A 23,556-nucleotide genomic window follows, 5' to 3' on the forward strand; every position below is an offset into this window, starting at 1 on the left:
AAAGGAGAGACTTGATGTTCAGAGAGCTTAAGTAAATTAGTCATAGCTGCAGAGTCTTACAGTCAAAGCTATCTCTAACAATGCTGCCTATTAACGTAGCTTATAATTGCTACTCGACCTTTCTAATACATGCTTGAAGCATCCCCATCTTCGGAAATCTTGACTCCCCGTGGGGTGTAAAGACTTATTTATGTCCTGCAATTATTTTCCCCTTTGTTTGGCTAAAATGTCTCACACAGTGACAGGTACATAATAAGCACTCAGTAAATGCAAGTTGATTGAATTTAGCTCTTCCTGCCTTACATGTTGCCATAAAAGTCTCTTAATACTGCTTTCATTTTCATAGCTATTGATTCAATTATTCTTCCTCAAATCTGAAATGAAGCTGGCCGCCCCTCCTCCCAGGAATCCACATGTTAGTAGCATCTTCATTCTTCTTCCATTTACATCTAACTAATGATTTCCCTGCTACCTCACATTCCATTGGTGTTACACAAACTGCTGTGACAGCCCTATCTCCTGCAGGCATCGCTTGTATCTTTTCAGCAGCCTGTTGTAACACAGGTGACAGAACGATTAAGAAGGTCAGCCTTCAATGCATGAGGAACTTATGTAAAGCAAATGGTGTCATCTGAGGTACAACCTGTGACAGCGGCAAAGGGAAATGGAGGAGCCAGCAGGACTGCCTCCAAGTGGGGAAGAAGAAACTATTTACCCATTCCTGGGGCAAAACAGAAAATCAAAAAACAAAAACAAAACAAAACAAAAACCAGCTTTGTGATTTCTGCACGACTTAGAACATAGTGGTGCTGCTAACTGATGCACGGAAGAATTGAGCAAACGCATTTTATGCAATGTGGAATAGAGGATGATGATGGTGGATGGATGGATGGATGGTTCCATAAATACACAGACTGATGGGCAAATAGATAGCTAGACAGGTGGATAGGATCCTTGAACTTTTCTCCATCCCCATAGTTACAACCCCATGACAAGCCAAGGTCATTCCTCTCTCCTAGACTTTCAACACACCTCTTAACTGTTGTCCTTGCTTCCACTTTGCCTCTGTCCAAGCCATCTTCAGTACAGTAGCCAGAGCAATATTGTTAAAAGCACAAGTATAATCATGTTCCTTACTTTTCCAGATCCTTTAATGACTGCCCCCAGCACTGAGAAGAAAATCTGAAATCTGTACTTTGATGGCTCTCTCTCCCTGTCCACTCTTTCAACACCACCAAATGCCCCTTTGCTAGCACTTCATTCCAACCACACCTTCTTTTAGTTCTTCAAAGGCCCCCAATGTCTTGCCCTACCCCCGGCGACTTCTCCCTAGAATGTTTCAACTTAAATATCAATTCCTTGATCACTCAAATTAAGTTACCATACTCTGTACGGACTCTTAAAACATGCTGTATGTTTATCTCACAGTAGATACTACAATTTATACTTATACATTTATTTGTATGGCTGTTTGTCTATATTTGTTTCCTCTGGAGACTATAAGCCCCAGGGGTCTGGGAAACTTGCTTGTTTTGTTTATCACTATGTCCCCGGCAGCTAGCACCATGCGTGGCATAGAAGAGGATTCAACGTGTATCTGTCAAAGTGCATGAAAGCACGGCTCCAGCCACCTGCTTAATACAGTGAGATGGCCATTCCTGTAGGGATGAGACGAGGACAAGGATCTCCCATGAGACAGTGGGACACCAGTTCTGATGCCTCTCCTTGGACCACATCCCTGATCAGAGCTCTCACAAGGGGAATAGAGGGCTCGACACGTACCGTCAGCAACTCTGAGCTCAGCACCATGAGGGCTGCTGAGGAGAATGCTAAGATGCACAAGCCTTCTCAGGAGCTCTGTGCACATGTGGCACCTCCTGGCTCTTCAAAATCACATTTGCAGAGTCAGCCTTAAGAAAGGAGCTTGTAACCTGTGTCAGCCGCCACCATGCGGAGGTAGGACCAGGTGCTCTGAATAACAAGGTCTTTTTTTTTTTTTTTACTTTAGACTGAAATAGATGTAATCCTTCTTGACTTCCCCATCCCCATAATTCTGTTTTAAAATATTTATGAACACATATGAATATTCATGGTATTAAAAATATATATGTATATTTTATATATGTACTACATATAAAATCTCAAAGGCACAATTCAGTTCCTTGCTTGTTAGTCCTCCACCTTTGTTTTCTGGTTTTTTTTCTCAGAATAGAACTTCAGTTGCAACCCAGTGAAAACTCTGATGGGAGAGTCGAACCACTTTGAGTCCACAGGCATGTTGAGCATCAGAAGGACTCAGGCTTGTGGCTCTTGGTGGCTCTACTTTCCCTTGACTAACAAGAGCCTCTGTTTAATGCAGAGTCCCTGGTAACCACAGAGAAGGCTTCAGTTTCTATTTTCACAGTGTAGTATACTTGACGCTTCTCATTCTTTCTTTGCATGGAGAGAAAGAGGAAGAGGAAGGAAAGCTCCACAGAAGTTTATCTTTAATCACACCGGTCATCAACGTCACCTACTTTATAGAATTATAAAAGCAACCTAAACATTACCTGAGATCTTCAGGCACCACAAGCATCCAATCCCTGTTGAAGCCAAAAGTCCTTGTCACTATGTCTTGGATGAAATGCACAGCCCCATTGGCAATTCTGACCCCGGGTCCTGCACATCAAAAGAACTTAGTGCAGTGGCCAAGACTGTGGGCTCCAGGGACTTCCCTGGTGGTCCCGTGGTTAGGACTTCACCTTCCAATGCAGGGTGTGTGGGTTTGATCCCTGGTCGGGGACCTAAAATCCCACATGCCTCACGGCCAAAAAAAAATAAAAAATCATTTTTAAAAAAGCAATATTGTAACAAATTCAATAAAGGCTTAAAAAAAAAAAAGTGTGGACTCCAGACTCAAGATGGCTGGAGTCCAACCCAACCCCACCACTTGAAGGTCATCTGAGTACCAGCAACCCATGCAACCTCTTCAAGGGTCGGTTTCCTCATCTGCAAAACCGCAGAAGTTAGCAGAACCCATCTCACAGGTCCTCACGAGGATGAAACGAGGTGATGCACACACAACACTTAGCCCAAGGCCTGGCATGTAAGCAAATGTCCTACACCTTAGCTGTTACCTTCAAAATGATTGAGGACAACACCTGTCTTCCTCGGCAAGGACCCAGGCAGGAACTCAGCACTTCATGAAACGTCCACAAAAATCTCGCTCTCAAAAACATTTTAAATATAAGTGTATGAACGGATAGGTTAGCTTTACTCTTTGGAGTCACGGGAACAGGGCAGACAGAGTGGACGATTGGATTATGACAAAGCGGACGACTTCAAACTGAACTTTTGTACAAGCCACTGATTTCCTCGGGGACCTTCCCCGCACACTTTCTGGTTGGATTCTGTGCCTCAGTTCTCCTCCCAGCTTCTTGCCCATCAGACCACAACCAGGTCTCCCCCAACTAAAACAGAGCAGTGTTTTTGCTACTATCTTTTGCTGAACTGATGGCTGCCAGGATTCTGCTCTCAGCATCCCACTCCCCAGCCCAAAGGTTTTTCCCAAGCAGACACCCTCTCCCCGGCAAGAGGAATTTTTATTTAATCTTCGCAAGAAACCCATGGGTCACTATTGTTGTCCCCGTTATCGAAGAGGACACTGGGGCTGACAAAGATTACGTAACTTTTCCCAAATTTGCATAACTGATAATTAGAGAGCCAAGATTTGAATCCCCATTTAGTTGTCTTAAAATCTGTGCTTTTTCCACCATGACGGCTGCTTCCCTTACTTGAATCGAAATGAACTTAGATTACTGGATGTAACCCACTGGCACACACAGCCAAAAGGCTCACAATCTGACCTAGCAATGCACAACTTTTACGAACTTCTACCCAGAGAATTTTCAGAGAGTACTGGAGTGGATGGCCCATAAAATTAGACTGAGAACACAGTGCCTGTAACAGAGTTCTCATGAATGAAGTTATGGATATAACAAGGATACATGGGGCTAGAGAACCATCAGACTCCTGATTTCCAGAATCTCTAAACCCTTGTCAAGAGATAACATGACATTCATCTCAGATTACTCAAAGGAGAAGTTCTTGAATTACGCTAGTCTCAGAAATAACGTCTTGTGGCAGAATCCATGGATTCCTAAGCTCCGTTTTCCTTGGGGCATTGCCGCATCAGAGACTAGTGGTCTATTTCCTAATCTGGCTTCTCCCTCTACTCTGTGAGCTCCTTGAAGGTAAAGATTTGATCTAACTCACATTTCCAGCTCCACTGCCTAGCTCCTCTTAAATATAATCAGAATCCTCTTTATGGGCTAATAAAACATAGGCAGATAAGAGTAGAAAGCCCAAAATACAATGAGCTGGTTGTAAATTAACACCATCCATTTACGGAAAAAAAAAAAAAAAACTTAGCCATATGCACCCAAAGTCATAAAGATGCTCTTATCCTTTGACTGTGTAATTCCCCCCAGGGGTACATCTCCAGGAAGTTATCCTAAGGAAGAAAACTCTATAGATCCTAAGTAATTAACTCTGGCAATAATGTTGTTAAAGAACGGAAACCTCCAGATATTCCATAATAAAGCATCATCCTGCTGATATATTGCGTAACCCTCAAAATTACGATTGTAGGAAGTGATAGAGCAACATGGAAACAAATGCTCAAGCTAAAACTTAAATGAAGATATCATAACACCAATTCACAAGCCCATGATGGCCATGGCACTGGACCACGTATCTGGACAGGCATGACACAGAAAAGTGGGGAAGGAATTCACTGCTGTGGTTTGTGGCAGTGGTGCAGATAAGAAAGATTGAGGGGCAGGTAAACCTTGTTTCCTCGCCATCTTTAGAGAGTTATTTGGGTGATAAGTTTCAAATGGGCACAAAGAAGGTGAGGGAGAGCTTGGATTCTGTTCTGAAACGGAAGGCGGGCACTTGGAACAGAGCCCCTGGGTGAGAGAGCCCAGCTTTGCATGCAAGACGTGGAGATTCCCCTTCCTGGAGCCAGAGCTGCACCGGCTGTGGTGAGCGATCAATGCTCTCGGCCATCTGCTCAGGCGCTGTGAAGGCAGCCATGTGTCCTCCTGCCTGGACACTGGGGAGGCCACCGATCACTAGTCAATCTGCTTGAGATTGCCTCCGATGATTAGTGTGTAATGACTCAGGTAGGTCATGGCCAGGGACGTTTCTGTTATTAATGCTTTAGCAGCTGTAAATGGGCATTGATTCTGCAGACAGAGGTTTATGGTTTATTGGTCGGGAGAGCCCAGCCCTGTGCAGTGTCAATGGTCACTTCTGGGGGAGCAAACACCCTGCAAGGGCATCATACTGATACTTTGCGGAAGGGTAAGGAAGGCCCAGGAGGAACGCCAGCCAGCTCCAAAAGGAAAAAACAAACAACAACAACAAACAAACCTGGCCAAGGAAGATGGAAGAGAAGAATTTACCTCTAACAGGGCTAACTCTTGGCCCCTCCCACATCTGAGATGGATCTAATCATTCCCTTGCATTCTGAGTCCAACATCTATTCTTCTCTGTGATTGGCTGCTCCAGGATAGTTAACATAACTTGGATTGTTTTATTTACTTAAATTTTATCTTAAAATTTTATCATGAATTCAGGGCCCTGTGTCTGTCTGATCACTGTAATATCCCCAGCGCCCAGCAAGAAGCCAGTTTTTTCAGTTATTTGTCAATGAATGAGTGCATAATGACATTAGCAGGGTAAGAATGTTCACTTATATGTCACTGTCTTAGCACCCTGAACTGCAATGTACCACGATACAGTTTTTCAAGATGATATATCCTTCTTAAATACGGGGACTGAGGTCCAATGAATTAAAGAACCTGCCAATGTACACATACACGCATGCACACATGTCAGTCAGTGGGAGAAGAGATAACTTCTCAGATATGTAACTGCTCTGAATAACAGCAATGGTAATCACCGTTACCATTTATTTAGTGCTGACTGTATGCCAGGCCAGAGTTGGGATTGGTACTTTCTGAGGCAAGAATCCTCATTTGTGGGAATAATCACCTGAATTCAAAAGAAACTAGCCACATGTTTAAAAAAATATTCTGCTAATCAGCACTTGGAGAAAGTTTACCTTTCTGTTTTGGAGCTTCTCAAAAGTTGAAGAAATCGGTAGCCTCCCGCATTTGGAGAAACCAAATTCCTTGTTTCCATAATGTATTAACCGCCATTTTACCAAACTTTTTCTTTGTCTTTTGCAATTTCCAACCATTACTACAGGTTCACCAATGTCTTACATAAAAAAACCTCACATTACAATGTTGAATAGAAACAGCAAGTAGATCTAATCTTCAGCTTAAGTGAAGGGATTTAGCAGAAATCCCAAGTCACTGTTTTCCTTGGGTCAGTCAGCTGGTAACTGATGAATAATCAGGATGAATACAAAGATTCTGCCTCTTAGGTGTTCAAGCCAGTATAAGAGGTTGCAGGCAAAACCTGCTTCTATTTCCTCTAATTCTCTAATGCAACCTGTGAGTGTGGACCAAACTATATCAACCTATTAAGGCAGTAAAGAGAAAGCAGAATATCAGTACTGCATTAGTCTCAAACCTACCTGGTGCATTTTCTTGTCCAGGAGACAAGGGGCTCACTTCTGCCCGCAGGTGGGGGCAGGGAAGCACCACTGCTGGTCATAACTCATCAATCTCTGCCTTGCTGAGATAACGACACTCCCCTTTAGCCTTCTCTTCTGTGGCCTAGTTTTATCTTTCTTGTTTCTTCACTGAATTCCAAGTTAGAAGGGGCCTTAGTTACAGACTATTTGAGTTCAATTCATTATTATTAGTATCAGTATTATTTTAATGAGGAAATTTAAATTTGGTCAAATGTGTTGTTAAGAATCACAGGGTCGGGGACTTCCCTGGTGGTCCAGTGGTTAAGACTTCGCCTTCCAATGCAGGCGATGCAGGTTCAACCCCTGGTCAGGGAGCTAAGATCCCATTTACTCACAGCCAAAAAACCAAAACATAAAGCAGAAGCAATATTGTAACAAATTCAATAAAGACTTTAAAAATGGTCCACATCAAAAAAAAAAGTCTTAAAAAAAAAAATCACACAGTCAATTAGTAATGCCAGAACACAGGCCTGGTTCTCTTGATTTTTCAAAGACTGGTCTAGATTGGGACGTGGGGTGGAGGTGGACTGTGGGGGATTATGGATGACAGAATGGTTAAAAGTACAAATAGGGTGATCATCTTTCACAGCATTAATCCTTCATTCAAAATAGATATGTGCTTCTCATTTGGGAGGTGTTAGAGATAGAGCAGTAAGTGAGACAGACACACACCATGCCTTCTAGATCCTCCAGCCCAATGGAGGAGACAAGATAATACACAAGTAATAAATTGGATAATTGGAGTCATGATGAGTGCCATGGCAGAGTCAAACTAGGTGAAATGATGGAGAATCACAAGGCAGGCCTCGGGCGCCACTTCAGCCTTCTCTCTTCTCTATCCATGGTCCTGAAATCCTACTGCCACACAAATCTTCCTTATAACTTTCATTCTTTCTTACCTTCCCCTGTTCCAACAATAAGGGAGAAGAAGGAGATGTTTTTCTTCTTCTGTTTCTCTGCCTATACTCTCCTCTATTGCCTCCCATTTGCATACACTCATTAAATCAAAAATATCGCTGAGTTCCTACTCCCAATCTGGCAGAGGGGAGATAGAGAGAGAAGGAAGAATTTATCAGAGCTCTGCTTTGCAGCAGCTTAAGAAAGACAAGAGACACGTACGGAATGTGTGAAAAAGGGTGTCTGCTGGTAGCTGGTGGTTGGTCAAATGACAAAGCAAATGAGAAGGTCAGTGAGCATCTTTTTCTGTGCCCTCTAGACCATGGGACTCCAAATCAACTGGCATGAAACCCACCCTAGGCCTGGCCATCAATTAAATTAATGCTCTTATGTTGTTCCTGCTCTTGCTTCTCCTCCCTCTTGAATTCCAAATGATGCATGACCTCTCCCATTTCCAGCCAAGCTGTTGAGTTCTCTAACTCGAGAGAATTCCACCTCCTTGGGTGACAATCATTGCTCTTTCCTTCCTATTCACCCTTGCACTGTTCTACTCTTGTCTGCTCCGCTGAGCTCCAGATCCTAAAAATATTATCATGGGGGTCATCCTTCTACACAGTAAAGAGACTTCGTATTTTCTTTATCTACAAAGGGGAATCAAGGAACTCAAGCACACAGGGAAAATTTCCTTCACCAGGAGGGTCTTAACAGAAACGTACACAGAAGTATAGACATCTCTATACTAAGAGCACAGGTGAGAGACCAAGAATAGCAAATGCTTGGAGTTGGGAAATAAACACATTTAGAAGCCAAGAGATCAACCTGCCCAACTGGAACAGAAGGTCTTTAGAGATCCTCGGAGAGATCCCTAAAGTGTTAGGTAGGGACTAGCTTACTGAAAAAGTAACTAGACGATATTCATGCTTCAGGAATGTTAGTCCTTCAATATATAGGATGGAATCCAGGGGAAGGTAGCATGAGGACCACTTAGGAGGAGTTTACACCCATGTAAAGAAGGAGTTTGTGGAGTGGTATGCCAACAGAGGGGGTGGAAGTGAGCCTTTTAGAGGGCCCAGATCAAAGACTCATCCCTCTCTTGGTGGTGGATGAAGAAGACAAAGTCAGTGGTGACTGAAGCCTGGGACTGGGGTACCTGGGGAGAGAACGGTGTCCTTGGGTGAGTGAGTGGGGTTTGGTCTGATTGTAGGGTTGGGCTTTTGGAGTCAGAAATGACAGCCAGAAGTAAGTGGAGAGATACAGCAATCTGTGTTGCACATGGCACTGGAATTCAGTGACAGATCTGGAGCCAGTTGTTCTAGGTCTAGCAGTTGACAAAGCAGAGGTAGAAGCTTTGAAGAAGAACATTGAGTGGTAAGCAGAGAACAAAAAATAGCCATTAGGGTGACCCAGTTCTAATGTCAGTTCTGTTTCTCCCACTTACATAATGCTCCCTCAGAAGGTGAGATGAATTCATTTATCTGTTCATCCCCCCACATCTCTCCATGTGCTCACCCATCACTATATCCAACAAGTACTGATTGTCTGTTATGGCCGTTACTACAGTAGACATTATGGACATAATCAGAGCTTATATATTATTTAACAACCAGCGTAAGTCAGGTACCAACCAGTTAGAATGGATGCATGCTGGAGGATGGTGCAGGAGGGTCATTAACCCTTCAGTTCTGGATCAAGGGTCCATGTGGGGGAATAAAGCATATGGAATTGCAGGGTGTGAAAGATGCTTAGGGATCTGGGACAGAAGGAGTTTACCAACCCATGTCCACACTAAGCTATAACAGCTGATTATTATCAGCCTGGGTGCAAGAATGGACAATTTAGACCTGGCCCCTGTATTCAGAGGGCCTATGATCTAGAGATGCTCCATGCAACACGGTAGCCTGTTACTACCACGTGATGCTGATTACACTTAAATTAATTAAAAATAAGTAAAATCACAAACGTAGTTCCTCAGTTGCAGAAGCCACACGTTAAAGTGCTTGATGGCCATATCTGGCTAGTGGTAAACGTACTGCACAGCACAGATAAAGAATATTCTCAACATCATAGAAAATTCTATTGGATGGCACTGGACTAAAGAAAAAGACAAACATTAGATTAATTTTTGCTCAGTTAAGGAATTAATTATAATTTTGACATAGCATGCCATGAAAGTGTAATCTGACAGGAGACAGAGGTCAAAGGAAGGCTTCCACTGCAAGTTAAATTTAAAAGTTGTTTGGGACCTCCCTGGAGATCCAGTGGTTAAGAATCCACCTTCCAGTGCATGGGATGTGGGTTCGATCCCTGGTCAGGGAACTAAGATCCCACATACCGCAGGGCAACTAAGCCTGCACGCCGCAACGACTGAGGCTGTGCGCTCTAGAGCCTGCACACCACAGCCAGAGAGAAGCCCGCGTGCCTCAATGAAAATCCCCCGTGCCGCAACTAAGACCCAACGCAGCCGAATAAAACAAACAAACAAAAACAAAACAAAACAAAAACAAACGATGTTGTAGGAAATTACTCTGAGGCTGAAGTCCAACAAATGACCCTACTACCACCAGCCTCCTGCAGCTTTCCTTCCAGACACAGGTCATAAAGGGATGTGGGGAGCTAGAAACCTACATAGACGTAGGGTCATGTGAGCTAACTCTCTGCATCACGTACATTGGCCAATCTGTGTCCAAAGGGCTCCAGTACACATGGAACATTCTGGAAACAAAAAATAAACAACACACGATAGCTAAACTTTCAAAGCAGGAAATGGACATTGATTTTCTGAAGCCAACAGAGACATCAAACCCTGTCTCAGAGCAAGAGAAGATTTTAGCCACAACATCAGTCCAGGTACAGCGTTAGATCTGAGCAAATTCCAACTGCAAAGTCATTGCTCCCCATCAAATCCCATGAGGGGCTGGAGCAGTTTCCTGACCCCCACGAGGTACCACACATGTGACTGGTGAAGAGGACACAAGGACCAGGCACGTAGCCCAACGCAGATGTCAGATCATCTGCTTTCCTAGTAACCAAGCAACCTCCCAGAACTCCACCTACATTCTAGGAGAAGTGACTTGTTGGCCCTGGGAGTCGATTTTCTGTGCTAGAGAAGCTATGATCACAAGGAAAGCATGGGAAGCTATTAGGCACAGAGACTGGGCAACAGCTCTAAATACCCCCAGTGAGGAGGTGTTCCATTTCTTCCTTTTTAATTTTTCAAAAAATTATCAGATATCTGCACACTGGTTTGGAGCAGCAAATTAATAAGTTTTTCCTCTTCCAACTGCAGTTCTAGATATGGAAATACCATATCCAAAGACAAATTAACATGAGTTCCTTACAACACTGTACTAATTATCTCAGGGACTAGAGCCTCCCCTAGGTTAGAAACATCAGCTCCAATCCAGGAAAGGCACATGGGTTTCTTCCCGAGAGCAGTAACTTGTATCATGTCCAGAAGGTAAAGAGAAAGGTGGGAGGATCATAGATCATCAGAAAACCCATCCTCAAAACCTTCCTCCCTCTACCCCTCCCCCGTCTGCTCCAGCACCACCGAGGCATCCAGGAGAAGGAAACTACTTGAAACAGGAACAGCTAAAGCAACATGCATATTTAACTTCACACCAAATAGATCTGAACAGACTGCATGCCAAACAGCCCCCTCCTTGTTTCGCTTACAAAATCCCCCAGTTTTCAAGAAATGCTGTAGCCTGAAATTCAAAGGCATTAACGGATAGATGTGGCATGTAAGGAATTAGACATGAAGTTTCCTTTCTTATTGGGAACAAAAGCTGTGGCTCTAATCTCCTGTGTGATACAAGCTTTAGCTGATCAGGGTTACAGGAAATCATTCTGATGTGCCGAGCCGACGAATACACCATCTTTTTATTTCTTTCCGTCTCCTCCTCCCCAGCTCCCTTCGCATATGCAAATGCCATAGCAGTAAGGGGAGTCTTGAAATACCACTGAGGGTGAAAGAATTCCCTTTGATCAGCCTCTCCCAGGCCTGGAGTCCCACAGCCTCCAATTCTACCTGCCCCTTTATGATATTTGATGTGTCAAATTAGTCACCTCCACTCTCAGAAGTAGAATATGTTAAGAAATTCTGAAACCTATGAAGGAAGCTACATCTTGGAAAAGACTAAATATTTCCTTAAGTTAGCCTTTTTAAATTTTGATATTTATGGTTACATTATTACAGATTTCTTCCCCAAACAAGCTGCTCGCCAGCAGAACTCCTGGAGAGGAGAGCTGATGGCAGAGACTTTATGGAGATGCAGTGTCACCACTACCCCGAATGCTGGTGTATCAGAAAAAATAAGAGTTGGAGAAATTGGACAAAATACTGCTAGCTTCACCAAAAATAAAGTCCTTGCGTCCAATAGGACAGGCAGACGGCAGAAAGTGCTTACTTGCTAAAAACAAATGAAATTTCCAAAATGTACCCCAGCATCTTAAAGTACAGAATTTCTTTTCTGAAGTAATTTCTATATAGGAGTAATGTATTCTGGCTCAGAAAGAGCAAAATGAACTGTTCTTAAATGCTTCAAGAAATATACGGTCTCACTAACTCCTCTGATTGCTGCCACTTCTTTTGACTTTGCAGGGTCCTATGACTGGGAGAGGGGGACAATGTCTCCTGATGAGAAAAATTTAGGGAACAAAAAGAAAACAAAAGCACATTTAATTTAACCCCCAGGCAGTAATGGTAGGTTTAACCCATCCACACTCTCAGACATTTTCTCTATTCTTTTCCGGGGTTCTATCTAGCAAAGCCTCTTCTCATCTCTGAATCCAACGCAGTGGTACAAAAAAGAAAGACACAGGCAGGCAGCAAAGTGTTTGTGGGAACCCCAGGCCTGCAGAAGAGACTTTTCATCACAAACAGGATCAAAGCAATGGATGGAATTCTGTAATGACCTTCCAAAAGCGGTAGCACTTACTGAATGTTGAGTCTGATCAAGGAAGCTGTAAGTTCCACTTGCATGAGTTCTTTGAGCAGTTTCCTAGGGAGTAAGAGAAGGGAAGACTTTAGTATTGAGGAATGTATCCTTGAATTGTGTCTGTATCTTTTCTTGTCATAGTAATATCTGGTTAACCTCTAAAATAGGTGCTTGATTATATGGTAAATTTAACAATGACAATGGCGATGATGATGAAAATGATTAACAGCAAATCTTCAAATATATTTTCATAGCATGCTTTCACACTCCAATTAGGAAGGCGTTACTATTTTCTCCACTTCAGAAGAGGAAACTGAGATTCGCACAGCTCAAGTAAGTTGAGCAAAGTATGCATACAGGTAGGGGAGCTTGGATTTGAACCTGGGCAGTTGGGCACCAAGTTTAGAACCATTCTGCTATACTCCTGTCTTACACAGTGAGCCCTTTGTCACAGGATGTGTTCAAGGATGGGAGATTGATCTTTCAGGGATATTATTGCGGAATCTCCTGAACTGAGTTAGGCAGAATGAAACCAACTCTAAATTTCCTTTCAATTCTAGAACTTGAAGATTCTGTAATGCTCAATCCCGTGATAGCTAGGGTTCCAAGTGACTTCATTTAGCAATGAATAAAATTGTGATATAAGGTGTCCCATCAATAATAAATTTTATAAACATGGCTACTGTCACCCAATCAGAGGGAGGAAGATTCATTTTTATTAATATTTAAATAAACCTAATATCACCTGAGCTGCAAATGGCCATTATAATATCATATAACTCAGTGAGTAGGGGGAAAGGTCATCTTCAACCAGAAAAATCAAGATTTACTAACAGAGGGACTTCACTGGTGGTGCAGTGGTTAAAAATCCGCCTGCCAATGCAGGGGATACGGGTTCGAGCCCTGGTCCAGGAAGATCCCACATGCCACGGAGCAACCAAGCCTGTGCGCCACAACTACTGAGCCTGCGCTCTAGAGCCTGTGCTTCGCAACAAGAGAAGCCACCACAGTGAGAAGCCCGTGCACCACAACGATGAGTAGCCCCTGTTCGCCACAACTATAGAAAGCCCGCACACAGCAACGAAGACCCAATGCAGCCAAAAATAAATTAATTAATTAATAAAAAAAAAAGATTTACTAATAAATCTGAAAGATGTATACGGCACCTTGCACCAACGAGAGTTGGCCCTGACTTGCTTCCTTTCTGGAAGAAACTTAAGTAGCAGAGGTGGGACTGGTTTTCAGTGTTCTAGAATCCTGATCCAGTGCTCTTTCAATTACTCCTGTAAAGCAGGGTTATAACTTATACCCAGACTCAATGCAATTCACAAGTTTCAGAGCTCAATTATAAACATGATTGGCAGATATATGTTTAAAAAATACTCTTCCCCGGGTTTCCCTGGTGGCGCAGTGGTTGAGGGTCGGCCTGCCGATGCAGGGGACGCGGGTTTGTGCCCCGGTCCGGGAAGATTCCACATGCCGCGGAGCGGCTGGGCCCGTGAGCCATGGCCGCTGAGCCTGCGCATCCGGAGTCTGTGCTCCACAACGGGAGAGGCCACAACAGTGAGAGGCCCACGTACAGCAAAAAAAAAAAAAAAAAAAAAAAAAAAAAAAAAAATACTCTTCCCCTTTTTAATATGCACCATTTTTTTTAAACTTCACTAGCACTGGTGTTGATAAATTAGAATATCTGATAACATCAAGAGGTTCCAAAATACTGGAAAGAGAGAGACCAGTGGCTGGAGAGGCCTGAGGGTATAGACAGCTATGAAGCTTGAGGATGGTGGTAACAGTGCTTATCCATCTGTAACCAAGCAGGACCCTATGGGGCCTTCCCAGGATAGACCCTCACCATGTCCTCTGCCTGCTTCTTGTTTGTAGAAAAGCTCTAGTCTTCCAGGTCTCCCCTGAGTCACAAAAGCTTGGCTTAAGAATTAATGTTTGAAAGGTTGTAAACATGTTGGGACAAAAGTAGAGTTGGGCCAGGAGAACTAGAAACAATTTAAACAGTAAATCAATCATACGGCAGTCACAGAATCTTTAGTTCCTCCCTGAAGTACATAGATAATAGTATCTGATGCCCATTCCTGAGTTGTTTTACAGGTACTAAAACCCCCAACAAATGGACAAAGTTAACTACATGATGACCATGAGTATGTAACCCCCAGACCTGCTGGAGCCTGAGAATTGATCATGTTAACCCCAGTGACACCACCCTGTTACCCCAACATCAAGCAATCAGAGAACTGTGCATAAGCTGATCACACACCCTGTGACCTCCCTCCCTCGTCTTGCCCTTAAAAACTCTTCCCTGAAATCCAGAAGGGGAGTTAGGGTTTTTTGAGCATTAGCTGCCTTCCTTGTCTGGTGCCCACAGTGAATGTGGTACTTCCCTTCACCACAGCCTAGTGTCAGTAGATTGGCTTTACTGTGAGTGGGAGAATGGACCAAGGTTTGATTCAGTGACACATCCATCCATCCAAGCACCTTCCATCCTTCTTTCCTTCATTCAATCCATCCTTCCTTCCTTCCTTCCTTCCATCCATCCACATCTCCACTACCTACTAGCTTTGTGACCACAGATAAGTCACTTAACCTTTCTTTGTCTCAGTAAAATGCAAATAAACATAGTACCTACCTCAGTGGATAGAGGTGAGTATTAAAAGTTAATAGTTGGGGGCTTCCTTGGTGGTGCAGTGGTTAAGAATCCACCTGCCAACGCAGGGGACAGGGGTTCGATCCCTGGCCCAGGAAGATCCTACATGCTATGGAGCAACTAAGCCCATGCGCCACAACTACTGAGCCTGCGCTCTACAGCCCGTGAGCCACAGCTACTGAGTCCGCATGCCACAACTACTGAGGCCCGCGCGCCTAGAGCCTGTGCTCCACAACAAGAGAGGCCACAACAGTGAGATGCCCATGCACCACAACAAAGAGTAGCCCCTGCTCGCCGCAACTAGAGAAAGCCCGCGCACAGCAACAAAGACCCAACACAGCCAAAAATAAGAAACAAGTAAATAAATAAATTTATTTTTTTAAAAAGTTAATATTTGTAAGGCAGTTAGCATTGTGCCTGGTACAAAGTCGATGCCGTTTAAAATTTTATTATTATTTATTAAGTCTTTTTGAATGCCTAACACTGTCCTCCTGATGCCTACAGTCTACTGGGGAAGACAGAGCTTGGTCAGGGATGCTGGGGGAGGCCTTGCCAGGAAGTGGAAGTGGGGTTGAGATCTTAATGATGAGAAGAATGCGACCAGAAGAAGTGGAAAGAAGACTTAGGACAGTTAGGAAATGAATAGTCAAACTATACGGTTATCTTCTGTAAATTCATAGTATGCCTCAGCTGGAGATTATCTGTGCCCTAATAATAGAAATAGCAGCAGTAGTAGAGCCTAGGTAGACTGATCATATATCCATAGATATAATTTTGCGGTACGCGGGCCTCTCACTGCTGTGGCCTCTCCCGTTGCGGAGCACAGGCTCAGCGGCCATGGCTGACGGGCCCAGCCGCTCCGCGGCATGTGGGATCTTCCCGGACCAGGGCAAGGACCCGTGTCCCCTGCATCGGCAGGTGGGCTCTCAACCACTGCGCCACCAGGGAAGCCCCATAGATATACTTATTATAGGTCCTACGATCAAGTTCAACCTTCTTAACCCCTGCCCCTCCTCCTCTCCAGTTGTTTCCTCCATCCCCTAAGACACTCACTCACATTGAAGATCCAGCTAAATTGAACTACTTTGAAAGACACGTAGCACTATACACCTCCAACCCTTTGGCCACGTCTTCCTTCCAGAGCTCCCCATCACCTGGCCCGATTTGAACTCATTCTTCAAGGTCCACCCAAATGTAAACTTCTCTCTGTAACTTTCATTGACCCATCCAGCTGGACTGATTTTTTTCCAGGTGTCCCATGGCCTTTTGCACATTCCTCGATCTGAACAAGAATCATACACTCTCTCTAACCCACTGCAGCATTGGCCTGTCCAGGCTGTGGACTCCTGGAGGGCAAGGACAATGTTCTATCCAACCCAGTTGCCTTGCCGCCCGGCACAGTGCCCAGCCTCTTAGCAGCTGCTCACCACATTGGAAAGCCTAGGAAGCTCGCTGACCCAAAGTGCTACAGCACCAAGGAAGGGCCCTGAGCTTTACTCCAGAAAGAAGTTTTCTCTGAGCATCATGGCCTTCTATGGTGCTCCCCTACTTGGCATGCAGGTGATAAGATTAATTTCACATCCATGTCAGCTTCATGCCCACACCTTTGGATCTGTTTTTAATCCAACCTGCAGTTGAAATGAATTTTATACCCCCCCATCCTTTACACTAATAAGAATCTGTCAAATCCTTTAGGTGGATTGTTTTATAAAAACAAAGGCTGAGAACTATTGTTACAAGGTGAGAATAGAAATGGTCATTAGCAATGGCACCAGACAGCAAGGAAAATCTAAGGATCTAGAGTTCCAAAGCAGTGATGTCACTTAAAATGAAACAAAACAAAACTAAGACTGTCCTGAGTTTGTAATTACTCTCACAAACTACCTAAAGGGCAATCTGTGACCAGGGAGAATCTTGGGTCCCAGTGAAATTGGATGGAATTTTCATGGCACTGAGACTATGCACCGGCTAAAGAGCTGTGAGTGAAGGGAACAGAAAGGACGTCGGAACAAAGGCAGGCGGAGCTGCGCACTCCGTGCATTAGCTGCAGTTACCTCGGCACTCCATCCAAATGGATGCACAGACAGCGAGCCAATTACTTCCAAGATGCTGAAGTTGATGACCCCTGGGCAGGCAGTGCGTAGTTTAAGCTTCTAACTCGGACTCTCTCAACAGGGCTGGCTACTGCAACGTTTCTACTTCCACAGAATCGGCCACGCACTGCTTCATGGATTCCTGCACATGGGTGACCATGATGAGCTGCTGAGACCTCCTGTCTCTACACCTGCCCCTCTCAGCCCCCCACGGAGCAGGCAGAGCAATCTTTCCAAGCTATGAATGCACCCACGTTACTTGACGGTTTCAACCCTAGGTGGACGGCTGCCCATTCCGTTGAGGACAAAGCTCACGACGGTGGGGGACACAGGCTGACGCCCCACATGGTGTGCTCCTAGCCACAGCCTCAGCCTTGTTTGTTCGTTAGTGAGCAGTCACACCCTCCCTCCAGACCCCTTGTGTTACCAGCCCCAGGGACCTGCCAGTTCTGGGTCACATCTTACTCCCCACCAGCCACAGGGATGCTCTGTAGGCTGTGTCTTTGACCTGGGATGCTCTTAACACCCAATCAGCTCTCATCGTTACTTCCTCATGGAAACCTTGGCCACACGGTCTCACGAGCCCATTGTCTTTCCTTCATAGTGCATCTCACAGCTGTCTCTTCACAGTCAGCTGAAAACGCTCTAATTCAAGCCTGCCTGTGTCACCAGCATGCCGGCTCCATGAGGGCAGGGATCACGTGTGTCTGCTCACCGTTTTAACTCTACCTCTGACCACACTGCAGTGGATATGGAAGGCATGTGATAGTACTTGCTGAAGGAAGGATGAAAGTGAGTGAGGGAGAGGGGAGAGAAGAGAGGAAGGAAGGAAGGGAGGGAGGGAGGGAGGAAGGGAGGGAAGGAGGCAGGCTTTCTCACCCTGTGGCTAACTTTAGACACACTTCCGGTGACTACCAGCTTCTCTAAGAGCTATTTCCCTCCCCCACCTCATCTCCACGTAGCTCAGTCCAGAAATCAGGTCTGAGGTACCTGACCCTTGGTTCCCTTAGGGCTGTGTTGAGTAGGGATGAGATGTCACCTGATCCAAGTTCAGTTTTCTTCCGGGAATTTGCACAGCGCTGCGAAGTTTCCGCCGGCTCCCAGAACTGAGAACTCGCTTATTGTGGGGTCACTGTTCCCTGCCACGTACTCAGCAAGAAGGGAAGCAGCCACGCTCTGGAGCAGGAAGAACAGAGTAGAGAGGCAAAGAGGCAAGAGTGCAGGGGCCCCGAGGCAGAGGGCTCCGGGTGGGCGTGGGGGCTGCCTCGTTGACGGATGACCCAGCTGCTCAGGATGCCTGACCCTCCTGGTACTGACCGCACCTCCCGACTCTCACGGCTGAGACTCACTTCTGGGCTGCGTAATGGATGTCCCCGTTTTTCGAGCTATTTTGAGTGGGTCTCTGTTACTTGCCAACAAAAGAGTCACGTGTCTCAAAGGGTGGCATCTCCCCCAGCTGGGAGGCTTCTCCAGCAGCTCTGCCTTCAAATACGCCCGCTGTATCTTGACCACATCGGTGATCATGACCACGTGCGCTCTCTCCAAGCTTCTCAGCGGCCCCTGACCTTATTCAGGTGTCTGGAGCTTAACTGTTCTTAAAGGGGCCCTGAAGCCACATCAGCACAGAGTAATGCAGCTGGTACCATAGGGGCTTAATAATGTGCGATCTGGCAATGGTGGAGCGTGGAGGGGCAGGTGCCAATCACTCCTGGGATGGGAGGCAAGCGGGCCAGAATGGGAGGTGCATGACAGCTTCCTTAGGGTGGAGACGGCGATCCTCCCCAAGGGAATCCAGTGACTCTCAGCTACATGACATGAGGCTGCTGACCGCTGGCCGCCACTGCAGTAGTGATCTGCCCAGCCGTGCTCGGCCATGCAAATGATTTGCCGTGTCCCTGGATTCGCTGCAGGATCTCAGCACCTGAGCTCCAGACTCAAGACCAATGCATCATTTTACTGTGAACTTGCGGTCTGTTTTCTAAGGGGTGCCGTGGGTTAAAGCACCATCTCCCACTGCAGTCAGGCATGAGCACCCATGCAGCAAGGCCGGCATGGGACATTCGTTGAGCTGATTGTCCCGCACCATCTCTTCTTGCATCTTACCCCGTTCCCACATCCGATGCCTGGTCTGTATTGAGTATTCCCCCAAAGGTCATGTTCTTCCCCTTTTGCCTTTGTTGAATAAGTGACTGAGCTGAACAAGAACAAAAGCCAACAGCCAATAGTTCTAAGCTAAAATGGAATCCTCACCCCACTCCAACCTCACCAGCCTTTGCCCTGGCTGCTTCCCTTGCCTGGGAGTCTGTTCTCTTTTCGTCTGCCTGGGGAACAGGGACCTAACCTATCACATCCTTGGGGTGCCCTTGCCAAGCACAGCGAAGAGCTCCCACCTCCCTGCTCTCAGAATTCCACTGGTACCTCTGAGCACTCGTGGCTCGCAGACGTTAGTGGCTTTATCTGTCCTCTCCATTGGGTCATCAGCACTTTACAGCCCCAGGTCATACTTTACCTTATTCATGAATGATGGTACTATAGCCATTTGGGACACAGACTCGGGTTCGAAATCAGTTCTCCCACTCATTTAGCAATGTGATTTTGGGCAAGCTGCTTGACCTCTCTGAGCCTCTGTTTTCTTACCTATCGAATGGGAATAATAATGCCCTGCTCCTTGGAGGGCTGGTGTGAGGATTACACGATATAACTACCTGGCATGGCTCGTCAATACATGTTCATCATGCCAGACGCCCAACAATGATGCCTACTTGGTCAACAACAGTCCTTCCAATAAACAAAGTCGAAACGTGCTTTGCAAAATTTTGCCAAGTAAGTAAGATTATCCAGGTGACTCTGACAGCAGAGCCCAGGTAGACCACTGGCCAACACAGCTGCTGGCACATAGTAGGTGTCATTTAAGCGTTCCCAAACTAAAGAACCAATGGGGCTCTTCCCTCACTGATGAAATGCAATTGCAGCCGCTGCTCCAAGGCTTATATTCGACTTGTCGCACTGTTGAAATGCAATAAGCGTCCATTCGTCTGCCTGCTGCGTTGAATTTGGCTGCACTCACCCTGTCCAGTCAGGGCTCAGGTACAGTATCGGTGGCTGCTCCGTGGGAAGATGCTTCCCGGTCTCCCTCCCCAGGGAAGCACACTTCCCCCGAAAGCTCCAGGGACCTTTGAGAGACTAACGATATTACACCCTATACGCCACCCCGCTTTGAGGCTTATTGTTGGTGTGTTTAATTTCCTGTCTTGGCATTACAGGAGATTTCTAATGTTTGGGCTGTAGGGTATGTTCTGATTAAAAATAATCCTCCCAATTATGGGCTGGCATGAGCCTCCTGTCACATGCACTCTGCCACCAGCCTCTGCTTCCCTGTCAGCAATAATTGTGTCTGCACTGCCTAACCGTAAATGAAAACCCAAGGGGCACGTTTGGGTCCCAGGTTCCTGGGCCGCACAGGATCTTTTAATTTGCACTGTCTGTCAGAAAGATGCTTCTGTGTGTACTCCAAAGAAATCCTCAGACTCTCAGAATCAAGGCCAGAAAGAGCAAAGGTACCACAGCCTTCTTGGAGAAACTGTATTTGAACCTGCCAGAGATAACAGGGTGTAAGGCAATGAGGCGCTTTTTATTCTGCTCCAAACTTTAGCTAGACTCGGTATGAAACAGGGAAGCTGAACTCTAGGGAAATTTCAAGGTGTATTTATATTATTTTTTTTCCACCAAGTACATAAGACAGGACATTGCATTCAAAGCATGCGAAAGCAACTCTGTGAAAGGAAATATACACGTGAGACCTGATTATTTCAATCTCTATAAAATTAAAACTTTCTGGGTGTAGAGTGAGGGAAAGAGGTATGTGCTTTCAGCTGGGAAATATCACCAGGTTCTTCTTGGGTAAGCAGAGAGGAGCCGTCCCTGTGGCCAGGCCCAGAATAGGCAGTTGAAATATGGTGCAGAGTCAAAACAGTGTCACTTAGAGGCGTTATTGAGCAAAGGTTTGTTTAGGAGTAAGGAAGAGGGGGATGTTTTGTTGTGTCTCTGCACCCACATCCCTTTTTCTAAGAAGGGCACCTGCCCAGGAATGGGGGTGTCTCGTCTCTCTCCCACTCACCTTCTTTCTCCCTGGACAGATGTTTGGAAGAGGGCAAGGCCTGACCCTGGGATGGGCATTAGGACCCTTATCTTAGGATTTTACAACCTGGACATGAGGGCAACATGCTGCTGTCAGCTCATGGACACGGCCCTTGGATGGTGACACAGACTGAGGACCAGGGCACCTTTTGGGAGAAGTGATGGGGGACAAGAAGACGGCACAGCAGGACAAGTCCACCCTTGGAAAGCAAGGAGAACAGAGCCGATGCAGAGGGGAGCAGAGGGCCCCACCCAGAGCTCTCCACTCGCCACGTGGGTTCCAGATAACCTTTGTGTCTCTCTGCCTTCACTGCTGATGCCTCGCTGAACGTCCTACACTGAGGATGAGCACGAGATACTGGGGTGCCTTCCTGAGAAAGTGCCCCTCTGGTGGGTGGGTTTCTGTCACTTACGGCCCATGTTTTGGTGACTGAGTGATCAGGGCGAGACCTATTCAGGACCACACAGGCAGGCTGTGCAAGACCAGGCAACTGTGCCACTGAAGCTTGCCCTGTGGACCAGATGGACCGTGGGTCTCATCCAACACGTAGCCTGTTTTGCTAAAAAAGTTTTATTGGGATACAACCATGCTCCTTTGTCTGTGTATTATCCATGGCTGTGTTCACGCTGTAAGAGAACTGACTAGTCGTGACAGACTCTTTGACTCACAGACCCCAAAATATTTACTACTTGGCCCTTTATGGAGAAAGACTGCCACCCTTGATATAGAAGCTTACACAGATTCACATACATGTTCACAAAGATCTAAATAAGTAAAGATATGAATAATAATAATAAATAGTAATACTGCTATGATCATTATCCAGTACTCAGCATTTACCACTTACCAGGCATTTTACTTACAAAACACCCCTCCCGGGCACAACATCCATTATTTCCCTTTTTATGATGATGAACTTGACACTTAAGAATCTGAAAGAAATTGCCCCAGGTCTTACCGCTAGTAATCAACAAAGCCACAAGCCAAATCCAGTTCTGTGTGGCTGTAAAATTCATACTTTTAACCAATATTTGGTAAACCTATCAGTTTTTTAAAAGTAGAGAAATTGGACTTCCCTGGTGGCGCAGTGGTTGAGGGTCCGCCTGCCGATGCAGGGGACACGGGTTCGTGCCCCGGTCCGGGAAGATCCCACATGCCACAGAGTGGCTGGGCCCGTGAGCCATGGCCGCTGAGCCTGCACGTCCGGAGCTTGTGCTCCGCAACGGGAGAGGCCACAACAGTGAGAGGCCCGCGTACCGCAAAAAATAAATAAATAAAAAGTAAAAGTAGAGAAATGGCCCAGTATGGCTTTTTTGGCAGGGCCTTGAGGCTCATTTCTAGCAGGAGGAGAAAAACTGTGACCATCAGCTTCGTGGAGCAGCTTCCTACCATGAACCTAGAGAATTCCACATTTCCACCCTTTAAAGGGGACTGTGGGCCATGAGGTTTCTTAGAGGTCCTGGAGGGGAGGATGGGCAAAGTAAACCAGAGACAGGAATGATTTTTAATTCCTGCAGACAGACTCAGGTTGAACGATAAAAGACTAGCAGAAATGGATGGGGACTGCAAGCTGATTACTGGCATCACACAGAATTGTCTGGGAGACAAAAATGTTCCTTCCCATCACAGCACCAACAGCCAGTGAGTTCATTCCACCAAGAGGAATGAGGCTTCTCAGCAAATGTTCACGAGTTCACATGAACTGAGTTTACCCAAATCCATCAGTGTCTGGAGCTGGCCTGGTACCTACTTGGTATCAAGGAGACCAAAGGATCTCATCCATGTACAAACCACCGAACCTCACACATAAAAGACTCGAGATGGACAGAGAGGACGAACGTCTGCAGAAATTGGATACAGAAAAAACTCTGCTACTTCAAAGGCATGAAAACTGATTAGAGAGAGGGCTCAGTGTCACCTGCAACTCGCCAGGCTCCAGGAGCAGGGCTCAGAGAGAAAGGAGACCATGCCCTTGTGGTTTCTACCCTGTGTGGTTTCAACTCTCAGCTCAAATATCGCTTCCTTGGCAAAGCCTCCTCCATCTGTCTCTCCAGCAGATCTAGGACCGGCTCCCTTATCGTCACTTATAACTCACACAGCAAAACACAACCATTTGATCAGCATCTGCCTTTCGTGCTCCACTGAATACTCCACGAGGACTCAGACACGGAGGGTTTTGTCCC

The 23,556-nt window shown here is 45.7% G+C and overlaps 1 protein-coding gene across 19 annotated transcripts in view; it reads right to left on the reverse strand.

Moving 5' to 3' along the window:
* RBFOX1 (RNA binding fox-1 homolog 1) overlaps positions 1-23,556 on the reverse strand; it is a 2,189,093-nt gene that overhangs the window by 1,210,410 nt on the left and 955,127 nt on the right. For all 19 annotated transcript variants that reach the window (XR_012326128.1, XR_012326127.1, XM_073792340.1 and 16 more), the window contains one exon: positions 12,487-12,549. Coding sequence is in view for 17 of the 19 variants with exons in the window: in XM_073792340.1 (XP_073648441.1) it covers positions 12,487-12,549 (63 nt within the window). In the remaining 2 variants the exon portion in view is untranslated. The remainder of the gene's footprint in view (positions 1-12,486; positions 12,550-23,556) is intronic.

The sequence above is a fragment of the Tursiops truncatus genome, chromosome 15, assembly GCF_011762595.2.
Source record: "Tursiops truncatus isolate mTurTru1 chromosome 15, mTurTru1.mat.Y, whole genome shotgun sequence".
Lineage (NCBI taxonomy): Eukaryota > Metazoa > Chordata > Mammalia > Artiodactyla > Delphinidae > Tursiops > Tursiops truncatus.